Here is a 24,539-nt window from a genome sequence, read left to right on the forward strand (position 1 = left end):
AGACCCGCGGGCCGCCGCTAGGGGGCGCTGGGGGGCGCACAGGACCCGGGCGATAGCAAAGGGGGCGGCGAAGTGAGGACCAAGGCGACTGGGGGAGCTGGAAACTAACTTCTGGAAGGAGTTGGGGCAGGTGGAGCCACGGCTTACTGCGAAGGGAGGGGAGGGGGCCTCAGTCGCCCCACCGTTCCCGGGGTACCAGCGTTGATCGCGACTAGCCCGTTCTTCACCCGGGGCTGCGGTTTGTCTGCCTTAAGTGGGGATAGTAACCCTGTCCACCCCACTCTCCGTAGCGATGGTGGGGGTTGGACTGGTTCCGTTTAGCACGCGTCCTGCCCGCCTCTTGGTTAGATCTTTTTAGGAATCTTATTAATGTCTTTCCCTACCCTGTAGGTAGGTAAACTGAGGCCCTGAGAGGCCAGGGACTTGTCCACTGGTACCTGAGGACTCCATTTTATAGGTGCTCCCAGAGGCATTGTCCCCTTAAGGTGGTCATGACCCAGGAGAGAAGGCAAACCAACCCCAATACCCCAGCTCCCTGTCCTGGTTTTGCTGCTGGTACACGATGTGTGGGGACACATAGCTGTCCTTCTGGACCTCGGTTGCCCCATCTGTAAAGAAAGGAGTTCCATTCTGTCATCTAGGATATCACTGTGGCTCTTCAGTCTGTGATGGGGGGCAGCTGGGAACAGCCAGGGTGCCCACTGCTGGGCTCAGTTCCAGCTGGAGACCAGTTTTCTGGCCTCCCAGTTCTCCTCTGGAGGTCCAGCGGCTGGAGTGTAGGCAGCAGGTCAGAGGGACAGGTGCCCACAGCCTGCGGCCTGACCAGCCGTGGGCCCTACACTTATCCAATCAGGCTGTTCTCTGTGGTTTCCTGCTGGGCTCTGCTCCCTGCCCGCAGCCAGGCCTGTGGCCCTGGGCTTGCCCCACAGCCCTACCTGAAAGGTTCTGGGAGGACACAGGGGGTTTTGAGTGTTCTTGGGAGGAGCAGTCAGTGCTTCTGGGCCCCCCATCCCGTCAGCTGGCCGCAGTCCAGGTCTTAGCATTGCTCACAACTCAGTGGATATGGAGAGACCTACCCATACATATTAAGGACAAAACAAAAAGTTGTCACGCTTCCTTGGGCAAGAGGCCAGACCCTGAGTGGCCATGAGATCACCTCTGATTCTGACCTTGGTCACAAACAGGTTCAGACACCTACCTGTCTTAGAGCCTGGCTGAAAACCAACTTCTGATTTTCAAGATGGCTCAACCCTTCCACTGTCCCTGGTCACAAGGGGATCCTAACAGTAGCATGGTCCCTCTTCTATCCATCAGCCCAGGTAGCATTCACACGGCGTCTGCTGTAAGCTGGGCTCTGCAAGACCACATGCTCTCATGGACTTCACAGTGTGGCCGTGACTGAAACCCAGAGAGGCACCTGGTGCTTGGGGGCACTAACACTCTGCACACAGAGATTAAGGGAGGCTTCCTAAGGGAGTGGATGCTGGGGTTTTGAATGCTCTGCAGGAGTTTGCTGATGGAGAAAGGAGGGAAGAGACATTCTAGACAGATCTGTGAACAAGAGGATCCTGGTCTTTTTCTGGGGGCAGGGCTGCTGAGGCTGTAGCCTGTAGTGAATGTTGGATTCAAACCTTCTTGCTTTTGTTGTGGGACAGGCAGTGAACACAACAGTGGGCTGGGATTCCCACTCATATCCACTGCCCACTAATGGAATACAAGATCATGGTTCACCTTCCTGCTCTCCATCCCATCAGCCAACTTTAAGCAACTGCTGTATGCAGAGCCTGTCCTAGAAGCTCTAGGTTGCCCAAGTGTCCCTTCTGGGTGGGTGAAACCCGTACTGTAAAATGAGAGGGCAGCTGGCCAGGTCTGACTGTGGGAGGTTACTGGGCTGTGCCCCCCAGGTGGGGGATGGGAATGGGGACATCAAGGCATTTCCTGGTGGTGGTGGCAACTGATCTGGAAGATTGGGTGGGGGTTTTGGAGAGTGGGAGGGGCACTCGGAATGCTCAGGGTAGCCTGAACAGAAACCCAGGGAGGCAGTAGCGGGGAGGGCCTGTGGTGGCTGGGCCCACCCTGACCTGCTCCTTGGGGGTGGTGACACCCTAAGGGAATCAACCCGCCACCCACACATGGGAGCTCCCCATGCACTGAGCCTTGTGGTGGGAAGGGGAAGGTGAGGTGGTGTACAGCTGTTCCCTGTGCCTCAGCTGCATCTGCCCCCTCTGGGAGTCCCCAAGGCTGTTATGGAGGGGGTGGCATTGCTAGACAGGTCTGGCTGCCCTTGGGTCTACGCACACGTGCAGGATTTCTGCTGTGCCAGTGGGATGGGCTTCTCCATAAACCAACCTGAGGACCTCTGCCCCCACCCATCCCCACACGCATGCGCACACCTCTCCAGGCCCTGTAGGGGAAAGGAAGGAGGCTTGTTCCCCAGTCTCCCTGCTCCCGCTGCCCCAGCCCCCAGGAGAACCCTGCCAGGCAGCTGGGAAGGGGAACAAGGAATGACTGGAGCCCCCACCCCCACCTCTTGCGTGGGTGCCTGGAAGCCATTAGGGGTCTGGGTGGTGCCTGCCCTGCCCCTGTGCCACGGGCTTTGGATTCCTGGAAGGAATCAGCATCCCGGTCCTGGCCAAGCCCCACGCCAGGCCTGGCAGCTTCAGAGGCAGAGGATGTGGAGTGCCCCTCCCTGCCACATGGCTACCTTAGGGGCTACAGGAAGGGCCCTGCAGACAGGCTGGGCCAGCACCAGCGGGAGGGCTGTGGGGCTGCCACTGGGTTTCCGCCACCCCTCCCCCTCTCCGCAGACACACACATTGTTTTTCTTTTCCAAGAACTTCTCCATGTGGAGTTGGGCCAGGAAGATGGGGAGAGGAGGCATGTGAGTTTTGTGTCCGCTTCTAGGGATGAGGACATCTTTGTGTGTTCTGTGGGTAGGCTGACATGATGTGTGTCTGCAGGTGAGTCTGAGTCTACAGGTGAGCTTCTCCATGGACCATGTAGTTGTGTGTGCACGTGGGTCAGTCTCGTTGTGTTTTGCTGGTGTGTTTATGTGCATGGGATTGCATGTGTGTCTGCAGAGGTGTCTGTGTGTGCACAGATGTCTGGGCACCAGTGGACCTCAAGGCCAGCTACCCCATTGTACAGGCAAAGACCCTGATCACAAGGGCACTTGGCCTGCTAGGGATCCCTCTGGAACTGGGGCCTGGCTCTGTGTGGCTGCACAGGTGGGGTTGGCTCAGGACAAGTGTTTGTGTGTATGAAACTGGGTGGTGAGAAGGTAGCACCACATAAAATACTAAAATGTCCCAAACTTGGAACTCCTAAAATTCCCAGGCTCACACCTCTTGAGCATCATTGTCTGGGCACTAGGGCCAGGCAGCTGCATTTCAACTGTCCAGATAAATCTGAGGCAACCTCATGAAGAAGTGCCGAGCTCCAGCCAGGCATGGTGGCACTGCCTGTAATCCCAGCTACTCAGGAGGCTGAGGCAGGAGGATCACAAGTTCAAGATCAACCTGGGCAACTTAGTGAGATCCCGTCTCAAAGTTTTAAAAATAAAGGGCCAGGGCTCAGTGGAAGAGGACTTGCCTAGCATGTGCAAGGCCCAGGTGAAAGCCCCAGTACTGCCAGCCGTGGGGGGAGTAGGACTTTGCTTCCTTACTCCTCTCCCATTGTACAGGGAGGGGAACCGAGGCCTAGAAAGACCCAGAAGTTGGTGGCAGAGCTGGGCCTAGAGTACCTGTCTGGTGAAATAGTAAACAAACAGCCAGAGGACTAGAGGAACGTAGCAGGGTCCCTGAGGAGCCACGACACAAAAGTCAGGGATTTAAAGTGGTGGTGCAAGACCTGGGACGCCTGGCTGTGCGGGCGAAGGCAGGAGCAGGAAGACGTGTAGAGCAGCAGCGAGGCCAGCATTTGCCTGGGGAAGGGGCTGTTGGGTTTTGCAAGGGAGAGATCAGGACCATGGAGTATGAGCCCGGTTAGAAGACAGGGCGGTGCAGATGACACGCAGGGGCTCCGTGGGCCGTGGCTCCTTTGCCACTGAAGACCTGCTGGAGGGCCCGGGGTCGGGGGGGGGGCTGAGCCTGGGATTGAAGCGGGAGAGGGGTTCTGGCTTTTGGTAATGAGCGAAGGGGCGTGAGCGCCAGGCTTGGGTCCTTAAACAGCCACTCCAGCTATTGCTGTGGACAGTGGATTTGAAGGAGTTGAAGTATGAGAGAGATGGCCAGGCACGGGCAGCAGGAGAAGGGCCCAGGCTGCTGGGTGGCAGCAGCACTGAGGGGCACCCCTGGGAACTGACCAGCTGGGCTGAGAGGAGCAGCCAGAGGGAGGGAGGACAGCGTCCTGAAAGAGGCATGCAAGCAAGAGGAGCGCTGGTGTGCCAGGAGCTAGAGAGGACATGGTGACACAGTGGGTGGCCCATGAGAGGCCAGGGAGTGGATGGAGGGAGGACAGCAAGTGTGGGCCACTCTGTGTGGCCTTAAAAGGGAGAAGAGAGGGCAGGGAGGGGGGAGTGCCAGGATGGACTACAGCAGGGGGAAGGCCCTGACAGAGGACAGCATTAGCAGGGTGGGTTGGGCGGGGACGGGCCTTGGACCCAAGGAAGGAGACCTCCCATGTCCTCTCAGGCTGGGGGGGGTGGGGCACAGCCCTGTCAGCTTCCCATTCACATTAGATACACCGCCAACATCGAGGGCTGGAGACTGGAAGGAGGTGGACACACAGTTTGAAATGGAGTCCCACCACAAAGGGCAGGTCTTTTTTTTTTTTTTTTTTTTAAATTTCATTTTGAGAAAGGGTTTTTTTTTTTTTTAATATTTTATTTTTTAGTTATCGGCGGATACAACATCTTTGTTTTGTATGTGGTGCTGAGGATTGAACCCGGGCCGCACGCATGCCAGGCAAGCACGCTACCGCTTGAGCCACATCCCCAGCCCCAGGGCAGGTCTTAAGGGCAGGTATGACTAGCCTGAAAGTCTGATGTCATAAGGCATGTTAGGGACACAGAAGGACAGGCATCCATTTATTTAAAAGGAGGATATTAGCAGGCAGTGGCGCTCACCTATAATCCCAGAGGCTCAGGAGGCTGAGGCAGGAGGATCGTGAGTTCAAAGCCAGCCTCAGCAACTTAGCAAGGCCCTAAGCAACTCAGCGAGACCCTGTCTCTAAATAAAATATAAAAAAAGGCTGGGATGTTGCTCAGTGGTTAAGTGTCCCTGGGTTCAATTATTGGTACCAAAAAAAAAAAAAAAAAGGAGGGTGTTGTCTATGAATTACAGAGCCAGTGCTGGGCAAAGAGGGAGGCTGGGTGAGATACAGAGGTGTTTGCCACCATGAGGAGGTCACAGAGGGCAGCTCCAGTGGAGAAGCCACCCCAGAACCCCCTGGTCTAAAGTCGTTTCCATCACTGTCGCCAGCCAGTGCCTTTATTCAACAACTCTGCACTGGTGTTGTCTGAGAGGAACACAGGAGGTAATTCACAGACAGTCCTGGGCATGGGACCCGCTGCCATCAGCCCTATACAAATGGTCATTGCTATGGTGCTTGAACTACAACAGTGGCCAGGACCAGCCCCTGCCCTTAGCAGACTGGCAGCCTGGGATGAAGTGAGGCAGCAGACTCCAGTAAATGGTCCAGCCAGCTGGTTAGTGTTAGCTGAGATGGGGCAGGGCTGGTGGGCCTGGCCTGAGGGGTGGCCAGAGGAGGTGATAGCTCTGAGGAGTTGCAGGATGAGAGCCTAGGGTGTGTGAAGGTGGGCCAGTCTTACAAGCCATTCAGTGTGAGATGTCACCATGGAGGTCAAGGACAGCAAATGCAGGTTTCAAATCAGCTGAGCTGCTGCGGGAAGGGACTCGGGGTGCATCTGCAGGCCCTTGCTCGCCAGGCCTGCCTCTCTCACTGGTTGCCCTGGAACACACCTCCCTCTGCCAGGGCTGTTCCCTTGCCAGTGGGCCGCTGTGGCCCATCTTATGGACCTATGATGGTCACAGCCTAATGATGGTTGCCTTCTCCCTCAGATAAGAGGAGGCATCTCTACCTGATGGCCTGGCAAGCAGTGGGTCGCCGTGACCATCATGCACAGTGGTAACGCCAGGCGTCCCCCGCGCCGCTACTGAACCCGGCCACAAGTTCAAGCCCAGCACCCCCCCTGGCCGCGCCATGAGTCACGGGCCAAGTCCCCGACTGGCCGAGTCCCCGCAGCTATCCAAGGGCAGCCTGCTGACCATCCTGGGCAGCCCGTCGCCCGAGCGCATGGGGCCGATCGACTCGCTGCCCCCCACGCCACCCAGCGGCACGCCCTCGCCGGGGCCGCCGCCCGCGCTGCCCTTGCCACCGCCGTCCACTCTGCTGGCCGACGGGGACTGGGAGAGCCGCGAGGAGCTGCGCTTGCGGGAGCTAGAGGAGGCACGCGCACGAGCGGCGCAGATGGAGAAGACCATGCGCTGGTGGTCGGACTGCACGGCCAACTGGCGCGAGAAGTGGAGCAAGGTCCGCGCCGAGCGCAACCGCGCGCGCGAGGAGGTGCGGCAGCTGCGCCAGCGACTGGACGCGCTCACCAAGGAGCTGGCGGGTGCGCGGCGCGAGCGCCAGGAAGCGCAGGGAGAGTGCGAGGCGCGGGGCCGCGAGCTGGCGCTGCTGCGGGGCTCCCGAGGCGCCGCGGACAAGATACATGAAGGCCCAGAGCCGGATCCCGAGCGGGAGCATGAGCCAGTGCGCGACGTCGGGTCGGAGAGGCCCCAGGGCAGCCAGGTGCGCGGAAGTCCGGTTTGGGAGGAGGTGCCAGCCTTTTGCCTGGGTCTGGAAGTGAGTGAGGCTGATGGACCTGGTCAGAAGTCAGGGCTGCAGGGCTCGAAAGGAGCTGGTGAGGGCCAGGCCACCTGGGCGGCGGGGGTGGTCTGCAGGTTGGGCTCTGGTTCACCTCCCTCCGTTGATCCTCAGGGGAGAGGATCCCAGGTTCTGTTGGTCCCTCTAGTCCCACACCTGAGAAGTCAGCAGAACCAGAGAACCCTCTCCTTTGAGCAGCAGGAGAGGGATTCCACAAAATCATTAGTACCAGAGCTGAATCTACTCATTTGTCAAACTTGAATAGCAAGGGGATGGTGATAACATGGACCAGTCTAGGCTGAGGGTGGGCTGTCAGGGCACTAGGAGCCACGGAAGAGGTCCCTGAGCCAGGCTGGGTGGGGGCAGTGGCAGGTTTAGAGAGGAGTTCCTGGAAGAGGCTACATTTTAGCTGACACTGGGAAGATCAGCAGGAATTAGCCATGGAAAATACCAGATGGCACTGAAACTGCAAAGATCAGAGGCTGAGAGGGCCTGGGGGGTTCGGGGAATGGCAACAACCGCCCCCTGGCCCAGTGCCTATGCCCAGTGCCTCTGCCTGCTAAACACTGCGTGCACATTACTTAGTCTATCCCCGCAGTCCTTCTAAGGACCCAGGGCACAGGAAGGGTCAGAACCAAGGTCCAAGCTGGTGATTAGAGTGGGTTTGAACCCAGGCCATCTGGCTCCAGATGCTGACAGTCAGTATGGCTGGAGCATGAATGGTCAGAGCCGCTGGGCCAGCAGGCCTGTTTCCAGAAGGCCACCTGAGGCAGGGTCCTGGTTCTGCTCCCCAGTTCCAGACCCAGACAGCCCCTTTCCAGACGAGCATCTTGGCAGCCCCTTGTCTGGGCCCAGCCCCCTCTCTGTGGGCTAGAGTGGGCACTGCCACCTCTGGTGACGGAGGCACCTCTCCCCAAGTTGGCCTGGTATTTGCAGAGGTTCCCGTCCCTTTTAGGGCCTCACAGTGCTGCTCCTGCCTAATATTCATTCTGGTTATGATCATAGTCAGGAGGCTGTGGGGACCGGGGGCAGAGCCCTGGGTCTGCAGTCTGAGCTTACACTCTTGACAGCCACTTCCGTGTCCTGTGATCCAGAACAAGTCCCTTCCCTCCCTGTTTCCCAATTTGTGAAAAGGGGATTTGGGCCAGGTGACATCCAGGGCACCCCACTCATGATAATCTGAGATCCAGGAGGAGGAAGAGATCACCCCTTGGGGACTCCCCAGAGCCACTGTCCTCCACGTACCTCAGCGTCTGCCCCTAAAAAACAGGACTGGAGAGCTGGGACTCCTCTGAGGGATCTTCCTAAGCCCTGGGAGGAACCTGAGCCTCGGCGTTGGTTCTGACCGGTGCCATTGTACGTCTGTGTGTGTCCAGTGACCAGGAAACGCAGCACCTTTCCTGGGGAGTCTCCCAGGATACAGGAAACCTTGGTGTCTGTCTGCAGTTCCAGGAGGTGAAGGGTGTCCCTCTTCCCAGAGACTCAAGGCAGGCTGCAGGAGCGGAAACCGGGCCCAGAGACACTGCGTGACTTCCACGCTGATCCCAGACCACGGTCTAGAAAGGCCAGGAGAAAGGCCTCCAGGGCCGGGGTTCAGTGGCCACTGCTGTAGCCCCCACCTTGGTCCCCACAGGACCTGGAGCTGGTGGAGACCCTCCTGAAGAACAGACCAGAGGAACCCGAGGGCTGCTGGGAGGCTCGCAGCCTGGGGTCTGGGGGCCCTCGGGGCAGCTCCAGCCGCCAGGAGCGCAGCCGGCTACCCTGGGAGGACACCACCAGCACCGAGGAGGACACCTCCAAGCTGACCGCCCTGCGCCTGCGGCTGGACGAGTCCCAGAAGGTGCTGCTCAAGGAGCGAGAGTGAGTCGGGGGGCAGGCAGGGACTGGGGGCTGGGCCAGAAGGAAAGTCAGTGTGACGGCACCGGAGAGCTGCTAAGGTGCAGGTGCTATTCAGGCACGAGCCTTGGGTTTTGGAGGACCCACAGCAGGTTTTTCTTTATTCATCCTAATATTACATCTCACATCTGCTCTGGACGGGCGCTGTGCTCAGTCCTGACCACACGGCCATAAATAAGACAAGTCCCTGCCTTTGTGGAGCGTGTGTTCTGGTGGGGGAGAGAGTGATAGAGAGCTGTGTAGCCTGCACTAGGCCCTGGGTTTGGCCGCCAGCTCCACAGTGGGTAAAAGAACTAAACGCCTTTGTAAGGGTGAAGCCTGTGGTGATGCTTCTGCAGAGGTCATTGCTTCTTTGGCCAAGGAGTGGCAAAAGTGACCAGAACACCACCAAAAGCTAGGAAAGAGGCCTGAAACAGGTACCTTCTCACAGCCCGAGATAGGACCACCTCTGCCAGCATGTGACCTTGGACTTCCAGACTCCAAATCTGAGAGACAATAAATTGCTGCTGTTTAAGCCAAAAATACCAAACAAATGAAAATCCACCTAATGGTAATGGAGGTAGCTCAGTGGTAGAGCACTTGCCTCACATGCACAAGGCCCTGGGTTCAATCCCCAGCACTGCCCACCACCCCGCAATGTCCTAATTGAAACAGAAATACAGGTGTCTGCCTGCCCCTTCCTGTTCCTTTCCCAGGGATAAGATGGCCCTGAGCAGGAACATTGAGAAGCTGGAGGGGGAGCTCAGCCAGTGGAAGATCAAGTATGAGGAGCTGAGCAAGACCAAGCAGGAGATGCTCAAGCAAGTGAGTTGGGGACAGCGGGTCTTCCTGGAGGTGGCAGAAACACGCTGTTGAATCTTGGGAGTTGGGATGGGAGACAGAATAGAATTCATTCCTCAGTGGTTCTGGGTATCAGGGTACCTTCAGGAGGTTACCTGTGGAAGCCAGGGGCAGGGGGGTGGCAATAACCAGACACATAATGTCATGAGACACAGGAGTGGCGGGCCAGGAAGGGCCTCTCTAAAGTGACATTTGAGGCCAGACCTCAAGGGGTTAGAAGAAGCCATCCTTCAGAAGGGATGGGAGCAGCTGTTCACAGCAAATGCGAACGTCCTGTGGCCAGAACAAGCCTAGAGAGTGAAGGACACAGAGAAGGTCAGTGTTGCTGGAGAGTAGTGAGAGGTGAGGCCACAAAGTGGTCCAGATCTCACAGGACGAAGGGTGAAGGAATGGAGTGTGATGTTCCTTGGGTGCCTGGTGTGTGCTGGATCTCGTGGCAGTCGAAGGAACTGGTCCTCACATCCCCATATTACAGAGGAGGAAACTGAGGCTCCGTAGAGGGGAGTGACCACTGCAATTAGGGGTCTCAGGAAAGGCTGGGCTGCCACTTCTGCCTCCTGTGCAGACCTCAGTGGCCACCAGGGGGCACAGGCAGCCAGGGAAAGCCAGGCTGGATCCACTGGGTTCCCAGGGGTGGGAGGACCTGGGACGTCGCACAACCTGAGGCTGTGCCCTGGAGGAGTCTGGTCGTCCCTTAGAACCTCTTAGGGAAGCTCCTAAAAGTCCAAGAAGCAGACCCCCTCCCTTCCTTCCTGAATCATCCATCATCTTAGGGGCTTGAGTCCAGAACCCTACCTCATTAATCTCCTCAACTTGTGAAGAGTAATCATTTGAAGAAACGTGAGTGAAACACAAATACACAGTTTAGCAGAAATTCTCTGTCTTGCATCTGGGGCCTTTCCCTCGGTGTGATTAAGTCTCATTGTCAAGCTCACGTGGAGCAGCAGTATGCCTGGTCCCACTGGTGGCCAGCAGGGAATGGTAGTATTTTAAAAGCACCCCGACGGATTCTGATGCACCTGCTTGCAGAGCCGTGTTTAGATCAGTGCATGCTGAGGGTTGCTGTACCTAGGCCACACAGGGACACAGAGACAGAAGATGGACGTGCTGCCTGTCCCCTCAACTTGCAATTCCAGTGGGCCACTAGGCCGGGTGGCCAGGAGAGGCCTCCTCAGGGTGGGGGCCTTTAGGCTATGGCCTGGGGATAAAAAGAGTCAATCCTGCAAAATACCTCAGAATGTTCCAGGCACATATGCAGAGTCCACGTGATAGGCAGGAACTCGAGTAATGGAGGGGACAGCGGTGGGAAATGAGGCTGAGGAAAGCGGACGAGACTCCCATTGTGCAGGACACCTGAGATCACAGGAGTTGGATTTGTCCCAAGTACCCCCTGGGAGCCATCAAAGGGGGTTTTGGTGTTGCGGGGGGCATCCTTTGGAATTTGGCCCTCTTCAAAGCTCCGGCTGGGGCCCTGTCCTGGAGAATGGCGAGGAGGCCACGGTGAACCCTGGGGGGCTCCATGGTAAGGGGCAGGAAGCGGGCGACAGTGGAAATGGCAGAGTGGTCAGAGTCAGGGCCTGTCTGGACACCTGTCCCCACGTGGGCACGGCCAAGGCTCTCTGCTGAGCACCTCCCCAGGCCTGTTAGGGATGGATCCCGCGGTTTTCTTGTAAACAGGCTGGGCGGTGTCCTTGCAGCTCAGCATCCTGAAGGAGGCGCACCAGGACGAGCTGGGCCGCATGTCCGAGGACCTGGAGGACGAGCTGGGCGCGCGCTCCAGCATGGACCGGAAGATGGCTGAGCTGCGGGGCGAGGTGAGCGGCCCGGGGCCTGGGGCACAGGGGCCCCGCCATCGGCAGTCACCGGGAAGAGCCGAGCCAGGCCTGCTCTGGTGGGTGGGTGGGGGTCAGCCACGCCCCCAGGATCCCCCAGTCTGCAGGGATCCCCCCAACGCCTCACAAAGACCAGAAGCGCCCCACATCCTGCGCACGTGGAAGACGCTCGGCTTAATATAGCGGCTGCAGCTGGATCTGACTTCCTGCAGCCCAAACCGGCTCGGGGCGGTGGGGGCCTCCAGCCCCCTCCCCCAGGGGCTCACTCCGTCCCGGCTGTCGCAGATGGAGCGTCTGCAGGCCGAGAATGCGGCCGAGTGGGGCCGGCGGGAGCGGCTGGAGACGGAGAAGCTGGGCCTGGAGCGGGAGAACAAGAAGCTGCGCGCTCAGGTCGGCGACCTGGAGGAGGCCCTGGCCCGGCGACGGCGACAAACAGCCAGCGCCCTGGACTGCGACCTGCGGGCCAGCCAGGCGGCGCTCTTCGAGAAGAACAAGGTGCCCATCCAGAACCCCCACTGTACAGGTTGAGCGTCCCTAATCCACAAACCTGAAATCTGAAAGGCCCACCAGCAAAGTCCACCCCTGACTTGATGGGTCCCAGTCAAAACACAGGTCCATCAGAATATTGTATGAAATTATGTTCAGCCTCGGTGAGTGAGGTATGAGGTGTAGAAGAAACACAAATTAATTTCATGTGCAAGCTGTGTGTGGTAGTATGCACCTGTAAACTCAGCAGCTCAGGAGGCCGAGGAAGGAGGATCCAAGTTCAAGACCAGACTCAGCAACTTAGGGAGACCTTGTCTCAAAATTCAAAAATTAAAAAAAGAGATAGGATGTTGCTCAGTGGTAAAGCACCCCAAAGTTCAATACCTAGTGCCAATAAAATAAAATAAAATAAAATTCATCTTTAGGCTTAGGTCCCATCCTCAGAATACCTCATTGCATGCATATAAAGATTGCAATATTTGAAATATGAAACACTTTAGGTCCCAAGCCTTTTTGATGAGAGAAGCTCAACCTATAGTTGCATTTATTGAGTCCCCCCCGGTATGCTAGACCAGTTGGTTTAGCAGCCACATTTATTGAGCACCTACTATGGGTCAGTCCCAGTGATACATAGTAGCTGCATGTATTAAGCACTTGCTTAGGTGCTGGGGACGTAGCAGTGAGCAGACAGGTGGCTGACCTCTCCGCCCCTCCCGGAGCTGGTAGCTCAGGAGATGCAGGCATCATTCTCACTGTCATATGTGCTCATACTGGTCACAGCTCCAGAGCTGTGGCAGGAAGAGGGGCTACCCAGAAACCTAGCTTAGGCCCAGGGTCCTGGAAAAGCTCCCCGCAGTCAGTGAGGTTTGAGCTGAGTCTTCAAGAAGAGCAGAGGTTAACTGGTAAGCTGACTTGGTGGGGGGGGAGGAGAGAACTGGAGAATAATGAGAATGATTAGGGCAGCACCGCTGGAGGGGGGTGAGCAAGGGGACCAGGGTACATGAGGCAGGAGGTGAGCTGGGCACAGTGGCTCACACCTGTAATCCCAGTGACTCTGGAGGCTGAGACAGGAGGATCACGAGTTTGAGGCCAGCCTGAGCAACTTGGCAAGACTGCCTCAAAATAAAAAAGGGATGGGGATATAGCTCAGTGGTAGAGCATCCCTGGGTTCAATCCCCAGGACCACAGAAAATAAGTAAATAAAGCAGGAGGCAGGTGTGGGCAGGCTGCCCTCCCTCTTGCCCACTGTGCTGGGTGGAGGGCCAGGGGAGGCCGTTGCTGCGCCCAAGGAAGCGAGAAATGACGGAGACAGGAACCAGGATCAGGTTGGCAGAGAGAAAGGATGATGCTGTTTGCAGAAGGGAAAACAGATTCCAGTGCTGAGGGCTGGGCACCTTTGCTGGCTGGTCCTCCTCTTCTGGGCACTCCCACCTCTGACCTCTTTTCCTCAGATGCCCTCTCCCCAGCTTCAGTCACCCTCAGACCCAGGTTTGTAAATGCTCTGTCCCTCCTGAGAAATCCTGCCCTGCAGCTCCACCATCTGCTGGGCATCCTGGGGCATCTCAGTGCCTCGTCTAAAGGGGAGCCGGGTCCTCCACAGCCCAGCCTTCTCCTTCCTGGCCTCATCTCCCAAGCCTCTAGACCTCCCTAGATGGCACCTCCACTGCTCTCCAGACCATAATGCCCATGTGTTGGCAGCAGGAAGAGGAGACGCCCCACTCCCCTAGAGCTGCTGACCCCTAGGACTCCCTGGCCCAGCGCCCAGTGACACTGGGTCCTCCCTGTCCCCGCCCCCACCTCCAGGAGCTGGCCGACCTGAAGCACGTGCACGGCAAGCTGAAGAAGCAGTTTCAGGAGAAGGTGGCGGAGCTGGCGCACGCCAACCGGCGGGTGGAGCAGCACGAGGCCGAGGTGAAGAAGCTGCGGCTGCGGGTGGAGGAGCTCAAGAAGGAGCTGGCCCAGGCTGAGGACGAGGCGAGTACCGCGGCCCGGGCAGCTGTGGGTCCCCAGGAGGAGTGGGACTTCGGGGCCCTGCTGTGCGCCGTGCTGGGGCCCTGGGGGCTGGCACAAAGTCCTCGGGTGGTGGGTAGGGGAGTGACAGGTGGATGCATGGACAGGCGGGGCGGGGCCAGGAGGGTGGGGAGAGGAAGACCCAGGCAATGGCAGGTGAGTGGTGGATGGACCAGGGGTGGGCGGCACAAATAGAGGACCAGGAGGGTGCCCCGGGGGGACGAACAGGTGGATGGGAGGAGGAGAAGGGAGGGTGGACAGAGGGGCTCAGACAGCAGCTCTCTGACACTGGGGGAAGGATCGGTGAACTCCAGGTGTACAGACAGACAGCTCCTGGACGCGTAGACCGTGGTCAGATAGCTGGACAGCTGGACATCCATGGGCAGAAGAATGAGTGGACAGAGGGAAGGAGGGAGGGCTCGTGGGGATGGGGGTGTCGGGGAGGTGGGCACAGGACTAGGCGGGTGGAGCGCGCTGATTAGGTTTTCCATAGTGAGGGGAGTGGGCATTCCATGCAGGCTGAGGGGACAGGTGGGTGGACCAGTGGCTGGGGACACTGGAGGATGAGTGGATTGGGGAGGGCACAGGAGTGACAGCACCTCAGGCCAGGCCTTAGGAGCAAACACGGCCCCACAGTGGAGGGGAGGAGTGTCTGGCCTGGCTGTCCCTGCCCACCGTGACCCCTGGGCTCTGGTCCCTGCTCACCCCACAGCTGGACGAGGCCCACAACCAGGCGCGCAAACTGCAGCGGTCCCTGGACGAGCAGATGGAGCAGAGCGAGAACCTTCAGGTGCAGCTGGAGCACCTGCAGTCCAGGTAGGCCACAGGGGCCTCTGCGTGGCCAGGGCCCGCGGCCCAGGTGTGGCTCAGGGAAACCTGCCAGGCCCAGAGCCCCCCCAGAGCCAGAGCAGGGACGGGGAAGGAAGGGTCCTGGGGCCCAAATCCTGTCCCTTCCAGACCGGAAGGGCCAGGGCCAGGAAGCCAAGGGGGGTGCAGGAAGCCACAGCAGCTGGAGGCCTGGATCGGCAGGCTGTGGGCGGGAGCAAGGGCAGGAAGCCTGGCCAGAGAGGTCAGGCCCGAGGAGCAGAGCCCTGGGAGGGCCAGCAGGCTGGGCATCGTGGACAGAACAAGGAGCCCCCAGGGCTGGGGTGACTCCAGGCCAGCAGGGATCTGAGGGTTTGGAGGCCAGGGAATACAGAGGCCCTGCCCTAATATCAGGCAAGACCTTCAGTGCCAGCAGGACCATCAGCCCCTACAGTGAGACAGAGGGTCTCTGACAGAGGCACACTCTGCCCTCTGAGAGTCACACCTTCTCCCTGCACTTCCCCTAATGCCAGGAGATGGTGGAGAAGTTCAGGGCCCTGCCCTCCCCATTCCCACAGCTGGGAAGCCAGGGCCACAGGACTGACCCGCATCCCTCCCTGTGCTTGGCACTGGCCAGGCCGTCACCTGCCTTCTCTTACCTGCAGCCAGGCTGCCTGGGTGGTGGAAGGTCCGTGCTCTGTGCTGAGGCACTTGGTAGTCTTAGGTCACTTAACGTCTCTGGCTCAGTTTCCCCAACTGTAAAATGGGGGTGAGAATAGTTCTCACCTCGTGGCCATTGGGAGAATTCAGTGGGCTGAGTCATGCTTATGAAAGCGCCTGGCGCAATCAATGCTGATCCAACTGCTGCTGTTACTACCACCATGACTACCCCGGCTGCCGGTTAGATACTGTGCCAGAAGCAGCCTGTTCCTTCTGAAAGAGAAAGGAGGGAAGGGGTCTTTTTTTCGAGGGGGCAGGCAGAGGAGGAAACTAAGGCCCAAGAGAGAAAGCCCTTGCACAGCCACGCAGATGGCAGGCGGCCCTGCAGGGTCACCCCGTCATCAGCAGCCCATATTTATTGAGCATGTATTATGTGAGGCCGTGCGCTCAGCTCACGGCTGAGAGTCCAGGCTCTGGACAGCGCTGTGCTGTGGCTGACTGAGCCTCAGTTTCCCCAGCTTCGTGAGATGATGATGCCCTTGGTGTCGCGCAAGGGCCCACCAAGGGTCAAGCCCAACCTGGGCAGACTGTGCCTGTCCCACGCCGCGCACACCCCTCCAAAGGCCTTCTAGTCCAGGGCTTCCCCGCAGTCTCAGCCACATTCTTCAGGGGCCAGAAACTCTCACAACAGGCGGGCGCCTCCCTGGGGCCGGGCAGGGCCACCCAGCACCGCTGCCTCGTTTTAGCTGCCCACTTTTTATACTTTAATGTTCGGAGACAGCTCACAAATCACTGCGCGGTAATGGAGCGCCGGCCCCTCCCCGCCCGTTAATAATTCATGCCTTCCAGGAAGCCGCCGGGCGGGGCGGGGCGTTTCCTCCCTTGGCTCTTGTTAGAGGCCAAGTTGGCCTCCACGTTTTTGGCTTCAGGAATTTTGACAGGAGGACCTAGGGCTGAGCACCTTCCCGCTGACCTTGGGAAGGTGAGGGGCTCAGACCCCCCTCCCTCCCCCACCACCAAACCCTGCTCCTTCTGCTCTTGGAGGCTGGCCTGGGACCCCGGCCCTGCAGTGTGACCTCAACCAGGTCCTTACCTCTCCAAGCCCCCTCCCCAGAGCCCAGCCCCATGGCCGCCTGTCCCTGTGACTGGGGGCACTCATTCAGCGTCTTTGGGCCCAGTTTCCTTGTCTATAATTAGGCTGACAGTAGCTCCTCCCTGAGTCCCCACCAGGGACAGAGCAGAGGTCACACAAGGTGCTGGCCCTGTCAGGGCCTGGGGAGGCTGCAGCCACTATCAACCCAACTGCAGCCACGTTATCAGGAGGTGGCAGACCCGTGCTGACCCGTCACCCTCTGCCCCCCGCAGGCTCCGCAGGCAGCAGCAGAACGCCCCCCTCTTCGGGAAGATCCGCAGCACCCGCTTTGGCACCGAGGAGGCCGGGGATGGAGCCAGTGACCTAGATGAGGACGAGGACCTGCAGATCCAAGTGGCCTAGAACTTCCCAGGGCTGGGCAGGACTGGCCGGAAGCCACAGACCCCCAGGCTGACCAGCCACATGAAGGGGCACAGCTGCCTGTGCTGCCGTGGGTACAGACACGGCTCCCACCACGGACCATCCCTCCCTCCATGGCCTCACAGGACGCCTGGGGAAGGGACTCCTGCCTCATGTATGTCATATGCACGTCCAGGACTGTGTGGGCCCAATCCAGGTGACCCCAGCATCCAGGATTTACGCAGGGTGGAGCCTGTCCGGGGAAGGTTGCTGGGGTCCCCACTGGGCTGCCTTGGTGGTCTGGCAGGAGCTGTTCATAATACATGCGAAGAACCCAGTCTTTTGTAATAAATGGAGTTCAAGTTCTTGGGGCAGAGTCCTAAAAATGTGGCTGACCCAGGAGGGGACATGGGGGTCAGCGTCAGCCTGCACCTGACACTGAACCAGAGCTCAGGAGCATCAAGTGACATGATTTTTTTATGAATGAGCCCACCGCCGTGTCGCACGCCTGTAATCCCAGCAGTGGCTCGGGAAGCTGAGGCAGGAGGATCGAAAGTTCAAAGCCAGCCTCAGCAGCAGCGAGGCGCTAAGCACCTCAGTGAGATCCTGTCTCTAAATAAAATACAAAATAGGGCTGGGGTGTGGCTCAGTGCTCTAGTGCCCTTGAGTTCAACCCCCAGTACTCCCCCAAAAAATAAATAAAAATTTTAAAAATGAATGAATGTGGGAAGGAAGGAAGGAAGGAGCATCCTAGCTGGAAGGAGGAGATGCTGTGCGCAGCCATGTGGAAAAGTGGAGACTGCACTTCTGCTACCTGATGGTTCAAATTTCTACTCTGGTCCTCACTGGCTGTGCAGTCTCAGGAAAGTTACTTGTCCTCTTTGAGCCTTAGTTTCCCCAAGTGGTCTCACACAATGACAGTCTTCAAGAGAATTTGATGAGTTTCTCCAGAGACATAAAGGTTAGTTATTATCAAAGCACTTGGGGGTCTGCCCTGGACAGGAGGGAGTGGCCAGCTGGGCACAAGGATGAAGTGCAGGTGATCAATGGCAGTTCACCCAGAGGGAGGTGTGGCACAGTCAGTACTGTGTCGTAAGCACATTAAACATAGACACAGTAGTAATGGGGAGCTGTGTCTGTACCCTCTTTCCCTCAGCTCCGCTCTAGGAATAGTAACATTACAGGTAATTTTATTTTATTTTTTTAAATTACAATAATTTTATGGCCACAAAATTATAATAATTTTTATTCATTTACCTTTATATGGTGCTGAGGATCGAACCCAGGGCCTCACACGTGCAAGGCAAGTGCTCTGCCACTGAGCCACAGCCCCAGCCCTTATTTTATTTTTGATGTTTAATTTTGAAACCTTCCATAACCAGAAGATCATCGCAACCCTGATGGGAGTGGTTGTTGGGATCACCGTAGTGGGAACCTTTCTAGTCAAGGTGGGACTCAGGGGGGACCTGCCTCTGGGGTTGAAGTGCTTTGGGCGAATTCTGAGCCACCAGGGCTTGCTTCCTGTGGGAGGCGGCATTGTTGGGGAGGCCCTAGCAGAAGGGGGTGAGGCCCTGTTTCCTGGGGTGTGCAGGAGAGGCGGGCTGAGCCCGGCACCAGGAGTCTGGTAAGACTGAGGAAGGGGCTCCCCACCAGGGGGAGGAGTGCATTAAATGTGGCCTAGTGGTGAGGTCTCCCTGAGGCCAAGTGCTGGGGCCCAGGGACACCCCAGCCCTGGGCCCAGGAGCCCAGCCGGGAGCTAAGCCTGGCTAACGGTGCCAGCCAGTGGGGTTTGCTGCTGCGGAGGCAGAGGTCCCAGGGGCCCCTGGGGGATGACTTCCCGCCCCTCCAGCCCCCACCCTGAAGTCGCCACAGCAGGGAAGGGACCATTTCCTGCCAAACAGGAAGCTGGCCCGAGGATGGCTCAAAGTGCTGCCCTTTGACCCCAGGAGCTAGGAGCCAGATCCTTGCTGGTAGCAGCCCTGGGAGCCACCTCCACCTGCCCGGCCACCCCAGACACAGAACAGGCCCCTTCCGGGCTCCCAGACTGCCCGGCATGGCACCCGGGCGAGATTGGGTTGAGCCGGGCCCCCTACAGCCCATCTCTCCCCAGGCTGCACCTGGAATGGCAGGAAAGGGCCGCCTCCCACCCCCACTGTGGAGGGGCAGCTCAGCTGGGGTCCCCTGGGTCCCTGCTCCAGCCCCCTGCGCTCCCCTCCCTACAGCAAGCCTCCCAGTGGGCGGGGCGCGGCGCCTGCCAGAAGAAGCATTAGCTTTGGCTCAGATGATGCTTTAAAAAAACCTTTAATGCATGGCTAATATTAGTAATGGGAAGTTTTCACATAAAAGTGTGGGTTTCTCTCTCCTGAGGCATCAGCACCTCTGGCCACTTCGGGCTCACGCTCCCCCACAGCCAGAGCTGCTGGGCAGAGAGACATGTCTCCTTGGAATGCTGTAGGCAGTCCCCACCCTTATCCGACCTTACCTGCACCCATCTCCTCTAGATCTCTGCCCCAACCTTGCAGGAACTTGAGCGTGGTGCTGCCTCTGGCCGAATCCAGTTTCCCTTGGAACAGGGGGGAGCCCTGGAGTGACTGAGAGGAAACACACAGAGCCAGGTCAGTGCCAGATACAGTCAGGACACATGCACATCATGCACGGCTCAGCACTGTCCCAGGCTCCCGACAGCACAGAGGTGACTGCCAAGAGCCACACTGGGTGCCTCACATGCCGTGTGTCTTGCTGATCTTTCCCAACAGCCTCAGGAGGCGGCTATTATCATCACCAGCCCAATTTATGCTCAGAGAGAGCAAGTAACTATCCCAAGGTCACACAGCTGATGAATGATCTCATGAGACAGGGATCCCAGGTCAGGCAGCCTGTGTCTAGAGTCCACCCATGCCACCCTCTGGGGCAAGGCTGCACATGGCCCCTGCACCCCACCCACTCCACTGCAGCCTCAGCCAGGCCCAGCCCCACTCATTCCTAGAGTACTAGTGGGTTGCTGCCTGCACAGTGCCCTGGGTTTAGTGGGGATCTTCGAGTGTTAGCAGACAGGGAAGAGGGAGGAGGGAAATGGTGATGGATGGTGGAGGGAAGATGGGTGGTGGAGATGGTAGAAGGTGGAAGCCGGAACCCAGCCCCTGGCTGGGGCTGGACAGCTGCTTTTCTCCTAGAGGGCAGCTGCCAGGGGGGCACTGAACGCCGTAGCCCCGGGCAGTGGTGCCAGGGCCTCTCCTCCAGGCCTGGAGTGCCCAGACTGGCTGCAGAACCAGTGTGGCCAGACCCAGCCTGACCAGCCTCCTCCCCTGCAGTCTGCCCTTGCACTCCAGCCAAGGTCATTTTGCCCAACCTGACTACCAGACAGCCCCTCCTTGGTCCAGAGCCAGGCATTCAAACCACAACCCTCCAGACGAATGGGGCTTCTGACCCAGGCTGCTCTCCAGTTAGCTGTGTGTCTTCTGCTAAGCTGCCTCCCCTCTCTGGGCTTTCATTTCCTTATCTGTAAAATGGGAACCACAACAGACTGGTCCGAGTCGACCAAACCCACATCCAGCGTGACTTCGCTGTTCATGTTACCTTTCTGGCCTTTCCTATGGCTGTGAAGACCCCAGGAGCTTGTCTGCCTGGGAGACCTCTAGCCCCGCCAGGCCGAGCCTCTGGGGCCGCAGGTTGGGGGCTGGAGGCAGAGGCAGGACCCAGGAGCCAGCTGCAGCCCTCAGCCTGCTCCGCCCCCACCTGGCTTCTCTGCCTCCTTCCCTAATTGCAGGGTTGCTAGACGCCAGCTGCCTCCGGGGCCCCAGGCGGGCGCCTCCCAATGGAGCAGGGGCTCCCTGGACAGCTTCCCCTGCCCCCTCCAGCCGAGCTGGGGAGGTTCCGTGCTCAGAACCCTCGGCCTCCTCCCCTTCCCACTTCCAGCCTCTGCCCCTATCCTCCTCCTCCAGGAGCCCTGGCCTCCCCCTCTCCAATCAGAGGACCAGCCGCTTTCCACGGCCCCACAAGTGCCCCCAGACGCTGGCTCACCCTGGAGCACTTTCTCCCAGGGCTCTCGGTGCCTGTCACTCTGAGATACAGTCCAGACGGGCCCTGGGTGAGCCCCCTCACCCCAGCTTCCCCAGCACCGTCTCTTCAACTGCTCATGGCCAGGTCAGACTGGACACCAGATGCCTTCACAGGGATTTAGGGACATGCCTGGACTGCCCCACTCTTGAGGACAGGGATAGGGGTCCTGCCTGCAGGAACCGGAATCTCCCCATGAGGGGAGGGACAGGGTCAGCTGGGCTCAAGCTTCTCTGTTCTGCCACAGAATAGCAATCTTCACAGCTGCCCAGGAGATGGACGACAGGGAGATGGGGAACCTGAGGTCCAGAGAGGGACAGGACCCACCAGCAAGTGACAGGAGTAGGGTTCAAATCCCGTCAACTCAAAGAGCTGGCATTTGGGGCTACAGCCTTCAGCTCAGGTCTGAGCCTGGTCCCAGCAGGTTCTGGGTAGGTGCCAGGGAGAAGAGGAAGGAGGGGCAGGGAAGTGGGGGACAGAGCCAAAGGGGCACCAAGGAGCTGGAGGGACGTCCCCAAGCCCTGTGCCCCTAGATCACTCCGCAAGCCCTTCCTCATCCCGAGTCTCACCCATCCTCGTTACCCAGTTGCAAACACTGAGCCACATGGCTTCTCCCAGTGTGCCTAGCAACTGCATCCTGGGAACCCCAGATACTCCCAATAGGATTTTTTAAAAATCCTTTATTCTATTTATGTATATGTGGTGCCGAGGATTGACCGCAGAGCCTCACACATGCTGGGCAAGCGCTCTACCACGGAGCCGCGACCCCAGCCCCTCCAATAGGATCTTAATCCGTTGCCCCTTTATTAAAATAACTCCGGAGGATATAGATCCGTGATGGACCATTTGCCCAGTGTGTGCAAGCACCCAAGAAATAAATTTACAAAAACTCTAGAGAGGGCACCCCAACCCTATGTGGGTTCTCCTCCCTGCTAACGAAGCAAGAAGCTCGGCCTCTGAGCCTCAGTGTCCACGGTTGTAATCTGGGGGTGTTCTGTGGGGAGTAGAAGGAGGGGTCAAGACCCCAGAGGTGCAGTTGTTCGTCTGCCCTTGGTTGTCCAAGGGCACCTGTCCTGACCCGTGTGTCCCCGCCACCCCCCATTATCCAGGTGGGGAAAGTGCATTTGTTCAGCTGGGCCAGGGATCCACTGTCCCCCATCTGCGGCTGCAGACTTGGCCCCACCCAGCCGCTCCCCTGCCCCAGCCAATCCCGGGAGCCTCCCCCTGAGGCCTGGGGGCTCTTCACTGCAGGAAGGGCTGTCACCTCAGAGAGCAGGCAGCTCTGTCTGCTCCCGGCCACCCCCCCTCCCGCCCACTCCCTTCCCTGTTAAATTGGAGTCAGGTGTGGAATGAGCTCCTTGGGAACTTGGCTGTGGGAATATTGCATCAGATAGAGCTTATCTGATCCCGTCCCCAAGGGGGGAGCTGAAGATGCTGCCAAGCTAAGAGGGGTGGGGCCCAGAGAAAAGAGGTGCAGCCTGGGAATCGGCCTCTGTGGTTTCTTGGGCTACCACCACAGCCCAGGGTGGTCACGTTGTTACGGGCCTCGCAGGTGAGAAAGCCAAGGTAAGGCCTGCAGCATCCGCCCTGGCCTCACCGCAGCTAAGAAGCAGGACTCGAACTAGGGCCACTCCCAGAGGCTCACGGGGTTCATTGAAGGGACCACACACCCTTCCCTGGCCTCCAGGACCGCGGAGGTCTGGATGGTGGCCCTTCCAACTGTGTCCCCGCCCCGGCCTTCCTTCCACTCCTCCATCACCCTTCCTGCCTCAGGGCCACCGGGTGTGCTGTTCCTTCTGCCTGGGTTAGCTTCCCTTCACACCCTCTGGTCTCCTTTTAAAGGCCACTCCCCAAGGGCAAGAAGTGGCAAACGCTTCCCCCGCTCCTGTGCTCCCAGGTCCCCGTGAGCCCCCAGTTCTGTCTCTTGACATTTACTTTTCCAGATGACTTCACCTTCCTGATCTCCCCACCTGACCAGTGCCCGCTTCCTGCGCCCGCGCTCACCGGGGTACCAGCCCCTCTGCCTGGCACACAGCCAGCTCGCCAAGCCCTGGGTGAATGGAGAGTGAGCCTCCGGCTCCCCGCAGGCCCCGGCTCCAGGCGGGTGCCCAGAGGCCTGCCCAGAGGCTCAGCAGGGAGCCGAGTCAGAGCAACAAGACGGCGAGCGCACTGCACAAAGTTTTTTTGAGAGGAAACTCACAGATGCAGCGCTATTAAAAATTGATATTTCAATGAGATAATCCCTCTCCCAGGCTTTTAATTGATTGTCTAAAAAGCCTTCCTCGTTGTTGTGCTTATTTATTTGCAGGGACCATTAATTTTTTTATGGAAGAGCAAACCCGGATGGAGTGGAAGGGCTGCTGCGTGGCTGATTCGAAAACACTAACCCAGGCGCCAGGGACCAGCAGCCAGGGCCGGCCAGGAGCTGAGACGTGGCCGTGGCCTTGGCCCTGGCTCTGGAGACCGGCAGGTGGGGGCCGACTGCCCTGAGGAAGGGGGGGCCCCTGCTTGTCCAGAACACACTCGCTCCTGCACACCCCTGCCCAGACCCCACCTCGTGCAGGCAGGAGGAGCGGGAGCAGAGGGTGGTGGCTGTGGGAACTGGGATCCCAGGCTCCTCCCCTAGGTCCCCACCGCCATTGGTCCCTTGCAGGATGGGGTGAGACGTGGACAAGAAGAGCAAGTGAGTGGCAGGCCGGCTGCTTGGGCTCTACCCTCCCCCTCTCTGGGGGACACAGGCTCCAGTCCAGAGGGGTGGCTCTGAAGGCCAAGCACAGACCCAGGTGCATGTGAGGGCGCAGGAAGTGCCGCCATTGTGCATGCGGCTAGTCTCCACGCCTTCTCCTGATTCCTCAGAGGATTCAGTCCTGCTACCCGAGGCCACCCATGAGTCAGGTTCACAGGGTTAATGGCCCCCCAGGTGCTCTGGGTGCACCTGCCCTGGGGGTCCCTGGCTGTGCGGCAGTGGGCCAGGGCTGGGCTTGGCTGGCCCTTGGTCCTTTCTTCCCCCACTTCCTCTCTGCTGCTCCATGAGGGGGGTGGAGACCCTTTCCAGGCAGGACCGGCTTCCAGGACAGGCAGGTGGCTACGAGGTCACAGGGGCTCTGCCCTTCCAAGAGCCAGCACTTGGTCTAATGCTCTGTTACTGCTGCCTTGAAATGGTTAGCAATTTGGAAAGGGGGGTCCCACACCTTCATTTTAATCTGGGCCCCACAAATTAGGCAGCTGGTCTTGCTGCCAAGGGACAGGGCTGCCTGCTTCAGGAAATGACCACAGGCTGGATCCCCAAGGCAGTGCCCCAGCCTTTAAGCCGTGGCCTTGTCCCCCAGAGGGCTGGCCTCATCCCACAGTGTCCCCTCCTCGCCTTCCCCAGTCCTCCCAGCTCAGCAGCCCTCCGGCTTCCATCTCTTCCCTCCGAAGAATGAACAAACTGGAGGGGAATGACTTCCCAGGTGTCCCTAAGTCCCAGGCCCTGTGGCGGGGCTCAGAGCCACAGCAAGAGGGTCCCCAAACCCACATGGTCACAAGGCTCATCTGTTGGCTGAGCAAATAGCGTTTCACCCCTACAGAGCCATCTGTCGTCTGGGGGAGAACTGGAGCCCACGGAGGAGGCAGGCACAGAGCATCGGAGTGAT

General features: G+C 58.7%; 1 protein-coding gene and 1 long non-coding RNA gene across 3 annotated transcripts in view; both read left to right on the forward strand.

The window, feature by feature from the left end:
* Positions 1-17,214, forward strand: part of Ccdc102a (coiled-coil domain containing 102A) — a 17,904-nt gene extending 690 nt beyond the window's left edge. The window contains exons 2-9 of one of the 2 annotated variants that reach the window (XM_048792127.1): positions 6,021-6,807; positions 8,462-8,688; positions 9,420-9,528; positions 11,262-11,378; positions 11,682-11,891; positions 13,686-13,856; positions 14,605-14,708; positions 16,722-17,214. In XM_048792127.1, coding sequence (XP_048648084.1) covers positions 6,163-6,807; positions 8,462-8,688; positions 9,420-9,528; positions 11,262-11,378; positions 11,682-11,891; positions 13,686-13,856; positions 14,605-14,708; positions 16,722-16,851 — 1,713 coding nt within the window. In that variant the 5' untranslated portion in view covers positions 6,021-6,162 and the 3' untranslated portion in view covers positions 16,852-17,214. The remainder of the gene's footprint in view (positions 1-6,020; positions 6,808-8,461; positions 8,689-9,419; positions 9,529-11,261; positions 11,379-11,681; positions 11,892-13,685; positions 13,857-14,604; positions 14,709-16,721) is intronic. The other variant, XM_015488668.2, reaches the window with a different exon arrangement.
* Positions 17,215-17,478: 264 nt separating this feature from the next.
* Positions 17,479-23,185, forward strand: LOC125612960. The gene is made up of 3 exons (XR_007343453.1): positions 17,479-18,472; positions 19,371-19,463; positions 22,848-23,185. It is a non-coding gene; the product is annotated as an uncharacterized LOC125612960 (long non-coding RNA).
* The last annotated feature ends 1,354 nt before the right edge of the window (positions 23,186-24,539 follow it).

The sequence above is a fragment of the Marmota marmota genome, unplaced genomic scaffold (assembly GCF_001458135.2).
Source record: "Marmota marmota marmota unplaced genomic scaffold, marMar, whole genome shotgun sequence".
In the NCBI taxonomy this organism is placed as follows: domain Eukaryota; kingdom Metazoa; phylum Chordata; class Mammalia; order Rodentia; family Sciuridae; genus Marmota; species Marmota marmota.